General features: G+C 41.6%; 1 protein-coding gene across 2 annotated transcripts in view; it reads left to right on the top strand.

Moving 5' to 3' along the window:
• Positions 1–13,415, top strand: part of EDARADD (EDAR associated via death domain) — a 34,831-nt gene extending 21,416 nt beyond the window's left edge. For both annotated transcript variants that reach the window (XM_054022838.1, XM_054022837.1), the window contains exons 4-6: positions 2,095–2,183; positions 7,980–8,025; positions 10,991–13,415. In XM_054022838.1, the coding sequence (XP_053878813.1) occupies positions 2,095–2,183; positions 7,980–8,025; positions 10,991–11,367 (512 nt within the window). In that variant the 3' untranslated portion in view covers positions 11,368–13,415. The remainder of the gene's footprint in view (positions 1–2,094; positions 2,184–7,979; positions 8,026–10,990) is intronic.
• The last annotated feature ends 3,813 nt before the right edge of the window (positions 13,416–17,228 follow it).

The raw sequence follows: 17,228 nt of genomic DNA, 5'->3' as shown, positions 1-17,228 counted from the left end.
GAAAATTCCAGTTGGCTTTAATGTAAATTTTATCTAAATAGAGTACGGGATCTGGCCCCTTGTTTAAAAATAATTAACATGACATCTTAGAGCTTTATCCAGCAAGACGTTGAGCACCTTTAATGGGAGTTGAGGGCACTCATCACCTTTCAGGATTAGGCCCGTATATTTTTTTTCCTCCAAGTTCACTTTTTGTTCATAGTTACTCCCTCACCCAAATATTGGAGGCAACAGCCAAAAGAATAGACCAAGTGAAATTTGGTTGGTTGTGTTTTGTAATATCAGCTGAATTCTTTGCCACTGAATCCTAACATAAGAATGGTCATACTGGGTCAGACGAAAGGTCCATCTAGCCCAGTATCCTGTCTTCCGACAGTGGCCAATGCCAGGTGCCCCAGACAGAGCCGGCTCCAGGGTTTTGGCCGCCCCAAGCAGCCAAACAAAAAAAAAAAGCCGCGATCGCAATCGCGATCTGCGGCAGCAATTCAGCGGGAGGACCTTTGCTCCGAGCAGGAGTGAGGAACCGTCCGCCGAATTGCCGCCGAACAGCTGGACGTGCCGCCCCTCTCCGAAGTGGCCGCCCCAAGCACCTGCTTGGTAAGCTGGTGCCTGGAGCCGGCCCTGACCCCAGAGGGAATGAACAGAACAGGTAATCATCAAGTGATCCATCCCCTGTTGCCCATTCCCAGCTTCTTCCAATCAGAGGCTAGGGACACCATCCCTGCCCATCCTGGCTAATAGCCATTGATGGGCCTATCCTCCATGAACTTATCTAGTTATTTTTTGAACCCTGTTCAAGATAATAAATAAGGAGTCTGTCAGATATCAGCTGCTGTCAGAGGCAGGCTATTGGATTTTTAGGATCAATGGTCTAATAAATAATGGCAAATTCTAAGTGAAAGAAGAAAAGTAAATTCTTACTTTTTTTTGTTTAAATATAAGGCATTCTACTGTTTCTTAATAGGAGTCTTATTGCTAGAGAGAACAATAAACTCATATGCATTTTTATCCCTAAAAAGCCTTTCAGCATTATAAGAGTCTTGGAGGATTCTGACATGTCGAGGATAACCTCTTTTCAGCCACAAGTCAGCAATTCATCCCGAGTCAGCAGAGCAATTAACACATGGATTTAAACACTGGCTTAAAGTTAAACACATGTTGAAATACACCTCTACCCTGATATAACGTGACCCGATATAACACGAATTCGGATATAACGCAGTAAAGCAGTGCTCCGGGGGGTGGGGGCTGCACACTCCGGCAAATCAAAGCAAGTTCGATATAATGTGGTTTCACCTATAATGCAGTAAGATTTTTTGGCTCCCGAGGACAGCGTTATATCGGGGTAGAGGTCTACTTTGCTGAACAGGGGCCTTATCTCAGAGTGAAATTCAACCCTATGCGCAGAATTGGCAAAAGGCTTATGTATCACTTAAGTCCTATTTTGAGGGCCTAAATGGGAGATGAAAGGTAGATAGACTTTGTGCTGTCCCTCTGCATAAGGGTGAATTTCAACCCACGTCTCTATACTCACAAAGGTGTATAGACAGTTTTTAAGTTGCAGTGAGTAAAACCTTGGGTGGGGCGGGGTACGTGTGCTTCCAGAAGGGTCCTGAGCAGGATGAGCATAATCGAAACATGGGAAAAGGAGAAGGCAGACTATCGAGAATTTTTAGAAAGTCATTAAAACAAAGCAGAAAGAAGAGTTTGGTTGACTGTCAAGTCCTTCCACTTTTTCAGCTATCTTTGATTTATTGGCTAGGTAAACACTATGTTGGTGCTGCTCCTGGTCAATCTGCTGAAGGAAGAGTGTAGCCCTGCTATCAGTAATAGCATGTTGGAGATGCAGAGTAAACATTTTACATATACCCTGATGTCTGATCTCTGATAGTGCTTTCTATTTGCACAATCCAGTCGTTAACAATTTAAGATGATGTTAAATCCATTTTACATTTCCCAATGACCCATTATCGTATGGGATTAAATCTTGTGTATTAGACTTGTATGAAGTCTGCCATATTTTTGTTTGAGAGTCTTGTTACTTAAGCTTATATTTGGGTGAAAGACCAACATTTCAGAATCTCTTTGCCTTAGATGAGGAGTACCTAACAGATAAAGTTACATTGGAAATAGCATCTATTAACATCAGGAGTCTTACATCAGATTCTGGCCTAATACAACAGGTAAGGGAAATGCTTTTCAAATTTAAATTATCTGTTTGAGAAACCCATGGGTGCATATTAAACTAAGCTGTTAAAGTTATTTTTGTTGATGAAAGAAAGCTATTAATATTAATGACAACTTTCTCTAAACCGCATGGAGTCATTCTGTAAAATGAGATTGGACACAGAATATCCATTTAAGAATGCTGAGTGAAGTGTACTCTGTACACACAGCCTATGCACACTGTAAGCCCTATTTGAAGGACTTAAGTGGGACTTGAGTGGTTCATAGGTGTTGTGCTGACTCCTCTGCTTAGGGTTGAGTTTTGTTCACAGTGAACCTAGTTCTAGTGACACTGTACTTGTAGTGCAGTGGAAATCCAAAATTGCTTTAATTTGTATCCAGGCATGAACTCTTCTGACAAGGGCAAATCCTGCCCCCACACGCCATCCCCACTCAGCCTGCGGCAGAACAGATGTTGTTCCACTGTGCTGAGTGGGCAGGGTGCATGCTGCAGAATCCAGTTCTACCAGAATTCCTTTCACACTGGTATGGGGGATAAGATTAAAAACAGGGCTAGTGGATTCACAGCTATACAGAGCCATAATTTGTTCCTCCAGCCTTCACCTCCCCTTGGTGGGGTTTGCAACCAGGACAGTGGTTCTTGCAGAACAGTTTTGGAGTTAGGGTTGGGAAGCAAGGAAATTATTTCTCCCCTGCATCAAGTCCTTATACATGGACTTTGGGCTAGTATTTTTCCCATAGTGAAGCTTCATTCTAATGTTCCACTGTAAATGAGCAACACTGTGCAAATTCCATTGGCATGTCACAGTTATCACTTACCAGATAGTGTTAGAGGCTGAATTCCTGGGGATTTTCTCTTTTGGGTTGAGCAAAGGAGGAGAAGACAGATTGGCACTATCTCATGGGGAGAAAGCAATAATTTCTTATCATGAAGTGGAGGGAATTTGTTGTCTGAGAGTCCCTCTTCTATTATACTGAAACTGGGTATAATGAAGGCTTTTTATAGTGACAAAACACTTAACTATACAGCTGTTTCACTGTACTTAGATTTGTAGGGCCCTCTAAAACCCTATCTTGCCTGGAGGGTATGCTTGTTCTTCTGGTCCCTCTGCACACGCATAAGACAAATATATAGCTTTGTTTAGATTTGCAGTTTTTTTAATTAGTGGGCAATAAAATAGTCCTGTTAAATAGCAATATTTTATGGAAAGTTACATATCTTTGCAATAAAGTGATGTTGGATAAGCCTCTGTGCTTCAGAGTTGATAAGTGGAAGGTAGCTGAACTGCTAAAATAAAAAATGTGTATGCTACAAATAAGTGGCCTTTTGAAATCCTATAGTTTACATGAAAATTTTTTTTTATTAATCAAAAAATGAGGACTCTGAGTCCACGGGAAATAAAACTTTACTTCTTTCTTTGCCCATACAGTTGCAGTCCCACCATTGCCAACTGTCATGATTTGATCATGAGTCTTGAGATTTTTGATGTTAAAACCCCAGTTTCTGAAAGCACTTACATGAGTATCTCAGCTCTCATTTAAAAAAAAAATTTGAGGCCTCATGTTTGCAGGAAAAAAAATATGAAAACATACTTGAGTGTACTCTAACGGCTCAGAAATCATAAGACAAATAAAAGAACCCAAATTAAATATTTTTAAAAAAATCTCATGATTTTTAACATACTCTCCAGATTTTTAGCCAGACTCAATTTTTCAATGCTTGGGTTGGCAAAACTGCAATTCCTATACATCAAACACCTATTGACTTTCTCATAGACACTTCTGAACCAGATTCATATCATAATATGACCATAAATGATCTCCATGTTCAAGAGCAAGACATCCAGTTCTGACCAATGTTTTTAGATAGTCATTGTTCAAAGTCCTGAGTTAGAAGCTGCTAAATGAAAAGCCCTGGGCTCACATTCTATCTAGCTACATCTGAAATGATGCTGGTAAGAGGAGGAAAGTACTTGGAGAAGATGGCAAGTACTTTCCTCTTACTTTGATGGGGGGTGCATCCATTGTTGAACCTTTCTTGAGCAAGTACCAAACACACTGATAGTTTTGTGATGTGGAAAATTGTATATTAGAGAATGGAAACAAATCTGTAAACTATTCTGCATTTGTGACCATCTGGCCCACTGCAGCAGTGGGTGTGGCAGGGGAGATAGTGAGAACAGCATGCAAATGTTCCCTTTTGTGGGAAATGTGGGGAATTTTTGATAGAATATTTTAGACAAATTTACCTTTCCCCATAATTAGATTAGATCATGTGTGTGAATGTGTTCACCACATCAGCTGAAACTACCTATACTGGTTGTATGCTTTGCAAAAATATTTTTTTTTTATTTTGATGGACAATATCAAAGATTATTTTAAGCATTTTAAAGTTTTTATGCATTTATATTTTAACAGTTGTGGGAAGTGATGGGGTGTTTGCCAGACAATTGGGAGGGTCAGACAATAATTATGTAATGACAATAGATGCGAGATTCAAAAAATTATAGTTTTATAACCATTAAAATCCAGATTGGCAACAGCGCATGTGAAAATATAAAAAATAAATATCCTTAAATGAAACTGGAATAAGTTCTCAAGCAGCATTTTTTTTCTTTGCTTATCTGTAAATTTTGATTTTTATCAATGGAAATATTTGTCAGTTTTTGTATCTATGGTGAAATTGACATTTACAAATAATAAGCCAATCCTTCCAAGCACAACTATTTGTAGTTGGATTAAATAATACAGTAAGTGTCAGTAGGAATAGGGCATCTTGTTATGATGTATTGTAACCTATACAGTTTACTTGTATTTGCACACACAGCCTGCAAGATGCAGTGAAGTGCTCTTTGATACTTTTGAATGAATGACACTATACAAAAAAGTCAGCTGTATTTTATTGCAGTTGTCTAAGGGGGAAAACCCTTTCTGCGTTCATCTTCAATAAAGGAAAGACATTTCATCTGGGCTCACAGCCGCCCAATGAGTGAGGGCAGCTACCCATATCTTCTTACTCTCTCACTCATTTCAGTTTGCCTTAGCCACAGGGTCATAGTGCCTTCCTTTGGGTGTTAGATGTTGCTTTCAAGGAATATAGATGTTTCAATAACACATGTTGTCACCTCAAACTATTACATTATTTTCTCTACATTTAATTAGCTGACAAAAAGCAGTTGAGTGCACATTAGCTTCAAAAGAAAAAAGGTTTTGAACTGAGCCAGCAGAAATAGTAAATTCCAGCCCTTGTCTAGAACTATTTCCTATATATAAAAATCCTTTAAAGAAGCTCCTCCAAATTCCATAGAGTCAGTGGAACAATCCCTTATTGTTGCATGTAACAGACAGTGGGTCAGCTGAGGGTCTGGCCCAGCCTCTAATAAAAAAAAAAAAATGGGGCATGGAAATCTTTTAAGTCCAACAATCTAAATCACTGAAAAGCTGTAGGTACTCTATACAAAAGTCCTAAAGACTTCCCTCCGCCCCCATGATTATGGCACGATAGTGACTCTTAATTGCAATTCTGCAGTAATATTTCATGCCTGTATGCCAGGAAGTCACTTTGAAACAGTTGTACATTGCCCAACCTACCATTTTCAAACACTGAGTACTTTAATGAACTAACATCAATAAAATGTCATTAAGGAAAATTAAAGAAGCCAGGATAGCATGGGAGAGAGAGTGTGAACTGTTCCAAATACACAAGATGGAGTGTGGTACTGCATAATCATAAGGATAGTGAGTCATTCAACAGTTTTCTGATATTCAACATGGCTATAACCAAAAGGTCCGATTCTGGGGTCACTTATACCAGTGTAACAGTAAGGTGTTACTCCCAATTTGTACTGGTGTCATTGAGAAGTGAAATTAGCCTGAAGATTGTAGATGTCTTCACTTAACAGGTTATCAACTGCTGTCATGAATTTCTGTGGGAGCAACCCCAAGGCCGATCAGCAGGGATTTATAGATACAGTTCTTTTCTGTTCTTGTTCACAAATAGTTTAGTATAAACCTGTCACTACCAAGAGTGAAAATGATAGGTCAGTGCAAGAACTGTTTAAAACACTAACCCTATATCATCTAATGCATCCAAGGGTGCTGAGGGAGTTGGCTGATGTGATTGCAGAGCCATTGGCCATTATCTTTGAAAATTCATAGCGATTGGGGGAGGTCCTGGACGACTGGAAAAAGGCAAAAATAGTGCCCATATTTTAAAAGGGAAGAAAGAGAACCCGGGGAACTACAGTCCCCGGCAAAATCATGGAGCAGGTCCTCAAGGAATCCATTTTGAAGCACTTGTAGGCGAGGAAGGTGATCAGGAACAGTCAACATGGATTCAACAAGGGCAAGTCATGCCTGACCAACCTGATTGCCTTCTATGATGAGATAGTTGGCTCTGTGGATATGGGGAAAGCAGTGGATGTGATATATCTTGACTTTAGCAAAGCTTTTGATACGGTCTCCCACAGTATTCTTGCCAGCAAGTTAAAGACGTATGGATTGGATGAATGGACTATAAGGTGGAGAGAAAGCTGGCTAGATTGTGAGGCTCAACAAGTAGTGATCAATGGCTCGATGTCTAGTTGGCAGCCGGTATCAAGCGGAGTGCCCCAGGGGTTGGTCCTGGGGCTAGTTTTGTTCAACATCTTTATTAATGGTCTGGATGATGGGATGAATTGCACCCTCAGCAAGTTCGCACATGACACTAAGCTGGGGGGAGAGGTAGACATGCTGGAGGGTAGGGATAGGGTCCAGAATGACCTAGACAAATTGGAGGATTGGGCCAAAAGAAATCTGATGAGGTTCAACAAAGTCAAGTGCAGAGTCCTGCACTTAGGACGGAAGAATCCCATGCACCGCTACAGGCTGGGGACCGACTGACTAAGCAGCAGTTCTGCAGAAAAGGACCTGGAGATTACAGTGGATGAGAAGCTGGATATGAGTCAGCAGTGAGCCCTTGTTGCCAAGAAGGCCAACGGCATATTGGGCTATATTAGTGGGAGCATTGCCAGCAGATTGAGGGAAGTGATTATTCCCCTCTATTTGGCACTAGTGAGGACACACCTGGAGTATTATGTCCAGTTTTGGTCCCCCCACTACAGAAGGGATGTGGACAAATTGGAGAGAGTCCAGCAGAGGGCAACGGAAATGATTAGAGGGCAGGGGCACATGACTTACGTTGAGAGCCTGAAGGAACTGGGATTATTTAGTCTGCAGAAGAGAAAAGTGAGGGGGGATTTGATAGCAGCCTTCAACTACCTGAAGGTGGGTTCCCAAAGAGGATGGATCCAGACTGTTCTCCGTGGCGGCAGATGACAGAACAAGAAGCAGTGGTCTCAAGTTGCAGTGGGGGAGGTGTAGGTTGGATATTAAGAAACACTATTTCACTAGGAGGGTGGTGAAGCCCTGGAATGGGTTACCTAGGGAGGTGGTGGAATCTCCATCCTTAGATGCTTTTAAGGCCCAACTTGACAAAGCCCTGGCTGGGATGATTTAGTTGGGGTTGGTCCTGCTTTGAGCAGGGGGTTGGACTAGATGACCTCTTGAGGTCTCTTCCAACCCTGATCTTCTATGATTCTATGATCATAGGATGAGTCAAAATGTAAATATGGTGCATAAAAAATTTGCAAATTGTCAGGAAACAGACACACACAAAAAGTATTTTCTGTTCAGTTAATCAGTTACATCAGTATCTTTCTAAACTGACTCTCCACTTGGTAAACTAGATCAATAAAGTTATTGCGTGTTATTTGAATACGTGATTTTAATTCAAGGTTACTTTTTGTTTGTAGCCAGAAGAGAGTGATAGTCAAAACAATACTGGAGAATCACTTTCAGGTAATTTATTGGTTTTACCATATATGTATGCAGTTATTTTCTGATAGATTTTCTTCAGAAAAGTCTTGGTGAGGATGATGTTTACAATTACCTAGAAAGGCTTGGGGACCCAGAATATATGAAACTTCTCTCTTTTGCTTTTAATATTCCATGCAAGGTATAGTGCCAGAAGTTTATTTGATTTATAGATAGCTACAAACTTTATCAAAATGAAATTGACAAGAGCAATTCACCTCACTGAGCACACACAGCAGAATGAGATGAAATTATGTTAGGGGCCAATAATGCATTCTCTCCACAGCCAGAACTTCAATTAGGTCAAATGGAGTTAGCTTTGCTCATACCTGAGTAAAAAGTGAGCAGGATTTGGCCCATTGACTTCATCACAAGGACAGCAGTATTACTTATATATCTTTATATTTAGCTTTAAAAAAACCCTGCAAGGCCTTATGGAGTGCCTGAAACCAGAGATGTCTCCCTCTACTCAGCACTAGTGAGGCTTCAGCTGGAGTACTGTGACCAATTCTGAGCACTGCACTTTAGGAAAGATTTAAATAAATTAGAGAGAGTCCAGAAGACAGCAACAAAATTGATAAAAGATTTAGAAAACCTGACCTATGAGGAAACGTTAAAAAAAACTGGCCATGTTTAGTCTTGAGCAAAGAAGACTGAGGGGGCCTGATTGCAATCTTCAAATGTGGTATGGGCTGTTATCAAAAGGATAGTGATCAATTGTTCTCCATGTCAACTCAAGGTAGGACAAGAAGTAATGGGCTTAATATTCAGCAAGGGAGATTTAGGTTAGCTCTTAAGAAAAAAGTTGTAGTGTAACGGTAGTTAAGTTCTGGGATAAGCTTCCAAGAGAGGTTGTGGCATCTCCATCATTGGAGGTTCTTAAAAAAAGGTTTGACAGACATAAGAATGGCCATACTGCGTCAGACCAATGGTCCATCTATCCCAGTATCCTGTCTGCTGACAGTGGCCAGTGCCAGGTGCCCCGGAGGGAATGAACAGAACAGGTAATCATCAAGTGATCTATTCCCTGTCGCCCATCCCAGACTAAAGGACACCTGTCAGAGATAGTCTAGGTTCACTTAGTCCTGCCTCAGCACAAGGGGCTGCACTTGATCATAGAATGTCAGGGTTGGAAGGGACCTCAGGAGGTCATCTAGTCCAACCCCCTGCTCAAAGCAGGACCAATCCCCAGACAGATTTTTGCCTCAGATCCCCAAATGGCCCCCTCAAGGATTGAACTCACAACCTGGGATTTAGTAGACCAGTGCTCAAACCACTGAGCTATCCCTCCCCCACTCCAGTTCCCTTCCAGCCCTACATTTCTGTGATTGTATGTCATAAGAGTTTGTGCATCCCCTCCATGGGAGACTATGTATTCTCATAAAACTGTGTTGTTGCACACTGTGACATATTGGACCCCTTAAGGTGCCACCCGATGTGCTGAGATATCACTAAGCCTGCCTGTTCTGCCAGCCTGGGCACCTTTTGACCTGTCTGGCTGAGCCAGGCTATTAAGCCTCCTCCAGTACACACAGGCAGGGCCATACCCAACTGCAGAATGACACAGACACAGATCAGCTCTGGGGACTTCCTTAACACACTTGTTAATTCTTTTCTATGTTTATCTATGAGAGTAGGCGTTTTGAATACATGATTTGCCCTTTTATAGTTAGAAACCATTCACGTCTCCTATTCTAATTGTAACTAAACCAATCCTTGATATTGTGTACTCACTATTTCCATCAGTCTTTTGATTAATACTTCCTCTTACAGCATCCTTTTTTCCAGACTTAATTTGAATATGGTTGGTTTTATATTCCTCTTTCAAACTTGTATGGTAAACAGAAGTTTTAAAAGGTCAAGTGGTTATAAGCTGTGCACATTATGCACTTTTCTGCTGTTGTGTCAGTTTGACCATTGTGGACTTTTCTCTTTCTTCATCCATTACATGGCAAAGATAAAGGTTTACCCATTTACCCCCAAAAGTCTAACTGGTGAAGAAGTGTCTAGAATACTTTCACACAATAGGCCTGATTGATGGAGTAAGGCCTAATAAAAAGTATTTGCAGGTCGATATTACTAATGCTGGCTTTTGCCTTCTTCTATGCTAACTAATAGAAGTTACATTTTTAGTATCTCTCTAGGACCCTTTTGATTCTTTCTGGAAGACTTTTAAATGGCAATCTCCGATGTCATATGATAAAGAATATTTCACCACCATATTTTCATATCCAGAAAGTAATTCATTGAGCTTCAGCCAGCTCTATATTTGTATGAGGAAAATAGGAATACCATTCAAAGTGAATACTTCTTTAAGCATTTGCCTGTTACATATATTTGAAATAATCTCCCTTCACAACAGAAAGGTACACTTTTGTATCATTGGAAATATTAGGCATTTGCTTTGTGTGTGTCCATTAGCAGAGAGAATCTTTACTAAAAGAAGACTGTCAAATATTTTCTTAAGTCGGCACTATTATAAAGATGGCATTTTGGATGCACTAAGCCAGGCTGTGACATCTACCAACATAATTGTAACCTTTATCTATATGAGATGTTAACAGAGATCCTTTCTGCATAGCATTGCTGGCTGTGCAATTGAAAGTTATGGCAATTTCCATAAAGCGAAGGGATTTCTTCAGGCCATGTAGCCCAGCCCACACATCATAGTGAAAAGTGGAATCAGTTTAACACCCTTGTTATAAATGAATGTGTATATTTTAAAAATTATTGTTCTTTGGTTTTATCTTCAGTTTACAGTAAAGAAAAACATAAAAATTAAAAGTAGTTTAATTCAATACGGAAAGACACTTTAAATCCCCATTATTATTTCAGAAATAGTTCTAACAACATGATATTCTTCAGCAGTGCCTGAGGGTTTGTGCCATAAAAAGAAGCCATGGAAAATAGAACAGATTCTAACCTTTCAATGTACTGTTTATAATTGTAGATATGAGGAGCTCCTGCAAAGAAAATGGCACCTGCTCCTTATGTTTGTGTCGTGCTCCAACCATCAGCGACTTGCTCAATGACGAGGACTTGTTGTACACAATGAGGATAAAGCTGGATCCATGCCACCCTACAGTAAAAAACTGGAGAAATTTTGCAAGCAAATGGGGAATGACCTATGATGAATTGTGTTTCCTGGAACAGAAACAACAAAGCCCTACGTTGGAATTTTTGTTGCGGAACAGTGATAGGACTGTGGAACAATTGATTGATCTGTGTAAATTATATCAAAGAATTGATGTTGTGAAAGTGCTGCTGAAGTGGGTGGAGGAAGAATGGCCAAAGAGAGGGAATGGAACCTATCAGAATCACTTCTAGGTCAAAGAAAATTGTTAGCTTGAAAAATGTACTTGTCTAATTACAACCAGTGAGAGGGAAGCTTTCCTTGTCAGTGAAAGGGCACATACCATCAGTTTATGCAGAATGCAAGCTTTTATTATATATGTATTCCAAGCAAAGATGAGCTTCCAAATGTGAACAGAATATTACTAATACAGAGTTGTCTTCCTGAGTCTACAAACATTTTAAGGCTTCTCCACTGCTCATAGATTTCCCAAGCAGGAGAGTGAAAATGACACAGCATCCAGCAGTATGACCCTTGAAATTTAGAACCTTGGAAGGAGTGAAACTGACAAGAATGTCAGTTTCCCACTGCTGTTGATTTGTAAAGTTTTGATCAGCAGCCAAGATGCTTGAACCATTGCCCCTACCTCACTGGTAACCCTGCCCCTATCTTTCATATCAGCTTCTACTTAGTAGGTGTCTGGTAATATTTCAAGCCCTAACAGGAGGAATAAAAGGATCTGTTAAAAGTGTTTAAATATTTTTGGTATAGGAACACCTCATGTGTTTCCAACATCACTTTGCATTTGCATTATTGGATTATTTTCATGTTTGAATACCCCATTTTGCAAAAATTTCATTTGGATACTCTTTTATAAAAAAAAAAAAGACATTAAATGAAACTGTTGTATAATTCTACTACATTAGAATTATCTATTGATTATGGAAGAAATCACATTGAATTCAGAGAGAATTTCCAAGGCCCACCAGAGTTGGGGACAAAAAAGCATTTAAGAAAATGCTTTATATTAAAAATGAGTTCCAAGAGTTTTGAAGAAAACATTCAGTTGCAGGATTCTTATCTGTTTTTCTCAATGCTTCTTGTTTTGAGGTGTGGAGACAGTTGTAGCCTCACCCACAGCGTCCTCAGTATAGCACTCACTAGGATTTTCCTGTTCAAAGATTGTGGTTTTCTAGAAGAGATCACAGAACAGTCCTGTGGGCTGACCCATTTTACACTTTACTTAGAGACCATTTCCTGCCTGCAAAACAACACATCACCTATGTACCACTTAACCTATCAATGGCTTAAGGGAGTGAGTGTGGATAGCTACTGGAGAGTTTAAGAGGGTTTAAGACTTATCAGTCACACCAGGAATTTGGTCTTGTTGCTACTTTGAATTTAAATGGTTAAACTTAAAATGTATTTTAGAAAGGATTAGCACTAATTGATATTGCTCTTTTCTCTACAATTCTTACAATATATGTTCTAATATTTTAAAGTCAGTTTGAAAAATCAGTGTTACAACAGAGCACTTATTGCTATAGTGTCACAACAAGAATTATGAGAATGCTGTTAACCATTTAGTAATACTACTGAAGTAGTTTTAGACATTCTTTTATGTTAACTAAAGCATCTTGAGTTAGTACATTGTCCACCATTATTTTGCTATATATGTACCAATGTACCAAAACACAGGCAAAATCTAGGATGGGTTTATGGCTCATGTACTGTTTAGTTTCATAAATTTGGAATGATCACTAAACTGCATCAAAGAGGAGTGAAGCAAAAAGAGGGATTGTGCATTGAGATCCCTACTTCAGGACAACACAGGGCCTAATGCATATTATTCTGAGTATATTTTATAGCAGTGGGGGTGGTTACTGAGCAGCTAGAGGTAAAGGCCATAATTTTCAAACCTAGGGGCCAGATTTGCAGGCAGCATAAATCAGTGTTGTTGTACTGACTTCAATAAAGATGAGAATAAAGTGACCTGATTTCAGAGTCTGCGTAGGAAGGGTCAAATTTTCCATAACAACTGTTTTTTTGGATGGCAAATTGGATTATTGACTACATTAATTTTCATGAAAAGTATCTGCTTTCCGCAAGAAAACAGTGTTTTTTTTTCATTGAAAAACCTGAATGTTCGAAAAGTGAGAAGTTTTTAGCAGAAAACCAAAATATTTTGAATGTGAAATGCTGCTGTAGTACATCATGGGAGTTGTAGTTCAAGCACCTCCTGCTCCTATTTGCCTTTATGGGCTGAACTCCCCAGCTAGGCTTAATCTCCCATGACGTTTAGGGTTACCATATTTTGAGTGTCCAAAAAGAGGACACTCCACGGGCCCCCGGCCCTGCCCATGCCCCCCCCCCGCCCCAACTCCACCCCTTCCCCAAAGTCTCCGCCCCCTCCCCTGCTTCCCACGAACATTTGATTCGCGGGAAGCCTGAAGCAGGCAGCAGGTAAGCTGGGGGAAGAGGCGCGGCCCAGTCTGGCCCCCCCAACCGAGCGGCTCCCTCCGGCAGCTGGCCCCAGCGTCTCCAGCCTGGCTCAGCTCCTGGGGTGCCGGCCCCAGCCCAGCACCCCGGCCCAGCACCGCCGGCCCAGCACCGCCGGCCCCAGCCCAGCACCCAGCGGCGCCCGCCCCTTCCCTATTTTCCCGGACATGTACGGCTTTTTGGGATTTCCCCCCAGACGGGGATTTGATGCCCAAAAAGCCAGACATGTCCGGGAAAATCCGGACGTATGGTAACCCTAATGACGTTCTACACCAGTGTTTCTCAAACTGGGGTCCATGGATCCCTCGGGGTGCCCAAGGGCACTCCTGGGAGTCTGCGGGCCCCGCTGATCAACTCCTCCTCCTCCCCAGCTGTTCCCAGGTCTGCAGGAGGCACTGGGAGGGAGGGGAAGGAGCAGGGATGGAGCATGCTCAGGAGATGGGGCGGCGCAGCGGGACTAAGGCAGGCTCCCTACATGCCCTGGCTCTATGCCGCTCCTGAAAATGGCTGGCATGTCCCTGCGGCCCCTAGGGTGGAGGGTCTGGGGGTCTTTGTGCACTGCCTCTGCCCTGAGAGCCAACTTCTCAGCTCCCATTGGCTGGGAACTGCGGCCAATGTGAGCTGGGAGGGGGGGCAAGGCCTGCAGACAGGGGCAGTGCATGGAGCTGCCTGGCCCCCCCACCTAGGAGCCACTGCCAGAGGGATGCGCCAGTCACTTTCGAGAACCACCCAAGGTAAGCCCCACCCAGCCAGAGCCCGCACCCCTTCCCACACCCAAACTACCTCCCAGAGCCTGCACCTCCTCCTGTACCCCAACCTCCTGCCCCAGCCTGGTGAGAGTGAGTGAGGGTGGGGGGAAAGTGAGCAACGGGGCGGGGGGGGGAGATGGAGTGAGCTGGGGGTGGGGCCTTGCAGAATGGGTGGGGCAAGCGCTGAGTGGGGGTGGGGGTTTGGGGGTCCCTGGAAATTTTTAAATCAAAATGGTGGTCCTCGCGTTGCTAAAGTTTGAGAACTGCTGTTCTACCCCCATGATGGACTGCCTCTTCTCACCTAGAACAATGTGGTGCATCATGGGAAATGTAGTCCAACCAGGGAGCTTGACTTACTGAGAATGGGAGCATGAGGCACAGCATTGGTATTTCCAAACCAAAATATTTCAGTTTTCATCAGAAATACTAGTTTTTCTATGGAAATGTTGTAAGAAAAACAAATCTCATTTAATCAACATTTTCCATTGGGGGAAAACACTCCCCATTTTCCCAGCTAGCTCAAGTTCTGAGCCTTTGCAGTTCTCACTGAAGTCAGTACAAGCTGCAGGTGTTCAGCACCTCTGAAGAGAAGACCACTTTTATTTACGAGCCCAAGCATGAATTTAGTTTAACTTTCAGCAGCTTGGTTTGAAAAGGTTAGCCTTAAGCTTTATTACACCTGTAGTTGCTCATTATTACTATAGTTGACATAATAGGATTTATTTAAATGTTTTTATCCTTGATATGGCATGAACTGGGTTAGACACTTCAAATACTTTCATACTTGAATATCCATGTCTACAAGACATTAGTCTGATCAGCCTTGGAATATGTTTCGTATCTCTGTTATAATGTATACTATGTTAGTAGAAAAAATAACAAACCTTAGATGTTGAATTTTATTGTATTTGTTTTCATTTCTTAGGGTAAGCAAAAAGACTTTTAAAAGAATACAGATTTAAAGATGGTTGGTGTTGAAGTACTCAAATCCAACAATCATTGTGTACCACTAAAATACCAGCAAGTAGCTTTGTACTGAAAAAATGTTTAGATCAGAGGTGTGGAATCTAGACTACCTATGCTTGCAACAAATATTGTCTTATTCTCATCAGCATGCATCATCACTGCAATATTATGAAGCACATCCCTTTCCTCCTTTCTCATGAAAGATAAGGATATAAATAGCCAGTGAGAACAGAGGGAATGTTTAACGCTGCTGCAGCTTTTCTAGATTGGGACTAGAGAGGTGTGAAACCTCCATAAATTGGGTTTATATTAGAAATTGGTTTGTGAACCTGGGCTAGCAGTTAGTCTTCAAATGTTTGCAAAATCTACCTAGACCTGAAATCTCATTACCTTCTTCTTATCCTCCCACACCAGGTCACAGTCCTCACACTTAACTTTAACTCTTTTGCCAGGGAGTTACTGCCAACCCTCCCTACCATCCTAGTGCCTTTAGGAGAGCCCTTTTCCAACTCGTCTTCAAGGAAGTGCATGGCAAATTAGCCTATTCCTCTTTAACACCTGTGGCATCTTGCAGATGACAGGTAGCCCAACAGCAGCAGCAATGAGGAAGAAAAGGCTCCTACATAAAACGTAACCTCAGTCTGGTCTCTGAAATCCCCCTAGATTGCATCTATGGGACACCCCAAAGAAGTCAGACTATACATGTCCCTTCCCCTCATACATATGTAGAGGAATGAAAGGTGTTGCAGACTGTAGTTCTATCCCAGAAGACACCTAAACTAGAGAGAGGGTGATCAGCAAGGTTCCAAGGGCTTGTCTGGAGGGCAATTTTAGTGAAACTTAAAAAAAACCTATATCCTGCAGATGAACTTGGAACTCCAAGCAAAAATAAAGGGCTGCAAACCAGTATAAAATACACTCAGTCCATTTCAGCTCACACGCAAAAACCAGCAAGATTTGCATAGCCCCAGTTAGCCTGATTCCCCTTCTATTCCTAATTCTAAACCAACATATAAAACAAGTGAGGATTAAGGTATCTGCAGAATATTTGATTCACAGGAGTTTTGACTTGGTTAAACTTGCTAGCCTGTGACCAAATGTATTTGCCCATTTCAGTAATTGCTCTTGCCTAAAGATCTGTGTAAAGAAAGTGCGTGTTCTTTAACAAGCAAGAGATCATGTTACAGACCGCTGATGCCTGTAGCTCATCCTGGCTTTTCTTCCCTCAAACCACCATTCTTTAAAGAAGAGTAACCAGCTAATAATCATTCAGTTAAATACTATTAAGTTTTAGGGACTGGGTCCATGCAGTCTAGCATTCTTCCATTGCTTGTTCATGTTGAGTGACAGCAGTCCTATGGTGACAAGAGACCGCTCTCACCTAGGCCACAGCATGCTCCCATTCTGCGGAGGGATATGGTAGCTGTCCCCCTTGAAGCTGCCTGTGCTCTATGCTTGACCCTTTGCTTTACCCCAACAACAGGATGGGTAACTTGAGCATCTCAAGACCTGGCAGAGATCTGGGTAACATCTGGTAGTGGAAACAGAGTGTTTTTCTCCCTGGCTGCTTCTGTGCCTGTCTGACCTGGTGAATTCTGTATAATACAAGTGTGTGTGTGTGTTTGTATTATTTTATCCTTCTTGGCTTCTTTTTACATAAATAAATGATGCCACAGATGTTTCCCCTAGTATTTCAATGTGAAATTTCAAGTATGCAATACTATGACATTTTAAGTTGATCGGGGCTGGGGGCGGGGGGTAAATGGGCCCTTGAAATTTTGCAAAAAGTGAGTCTGAGAAATCAAAAGCAGTCATAATGCATCAAGGAACACAGTTTCACCCTACCCTACTTCTGCATGGCTATGTTCTTTATAACAAAGTTTGGAGATGGTTCCTAGAGG

The sequence above is a fragment of the Malaclemys terrapin genome, chromosome 3 (genome assembly GCF_027887155.1).
Source record: "Malaclemys terrapin pileata isolate rMalTer1 chromosome 3, rMalTer1.hap1, whole genome shotgun sequence".
NCBI lineage: Eukaryota > Metazoa > Chordata > Testudines > Emydidae > Malaclemys > Malaclemys terrapin.
The sequence above is the reverse complement of the archived record's forward strand: the minus strand, read 5'-3'. Positions and strand labels throughout refer to the sequence as shown.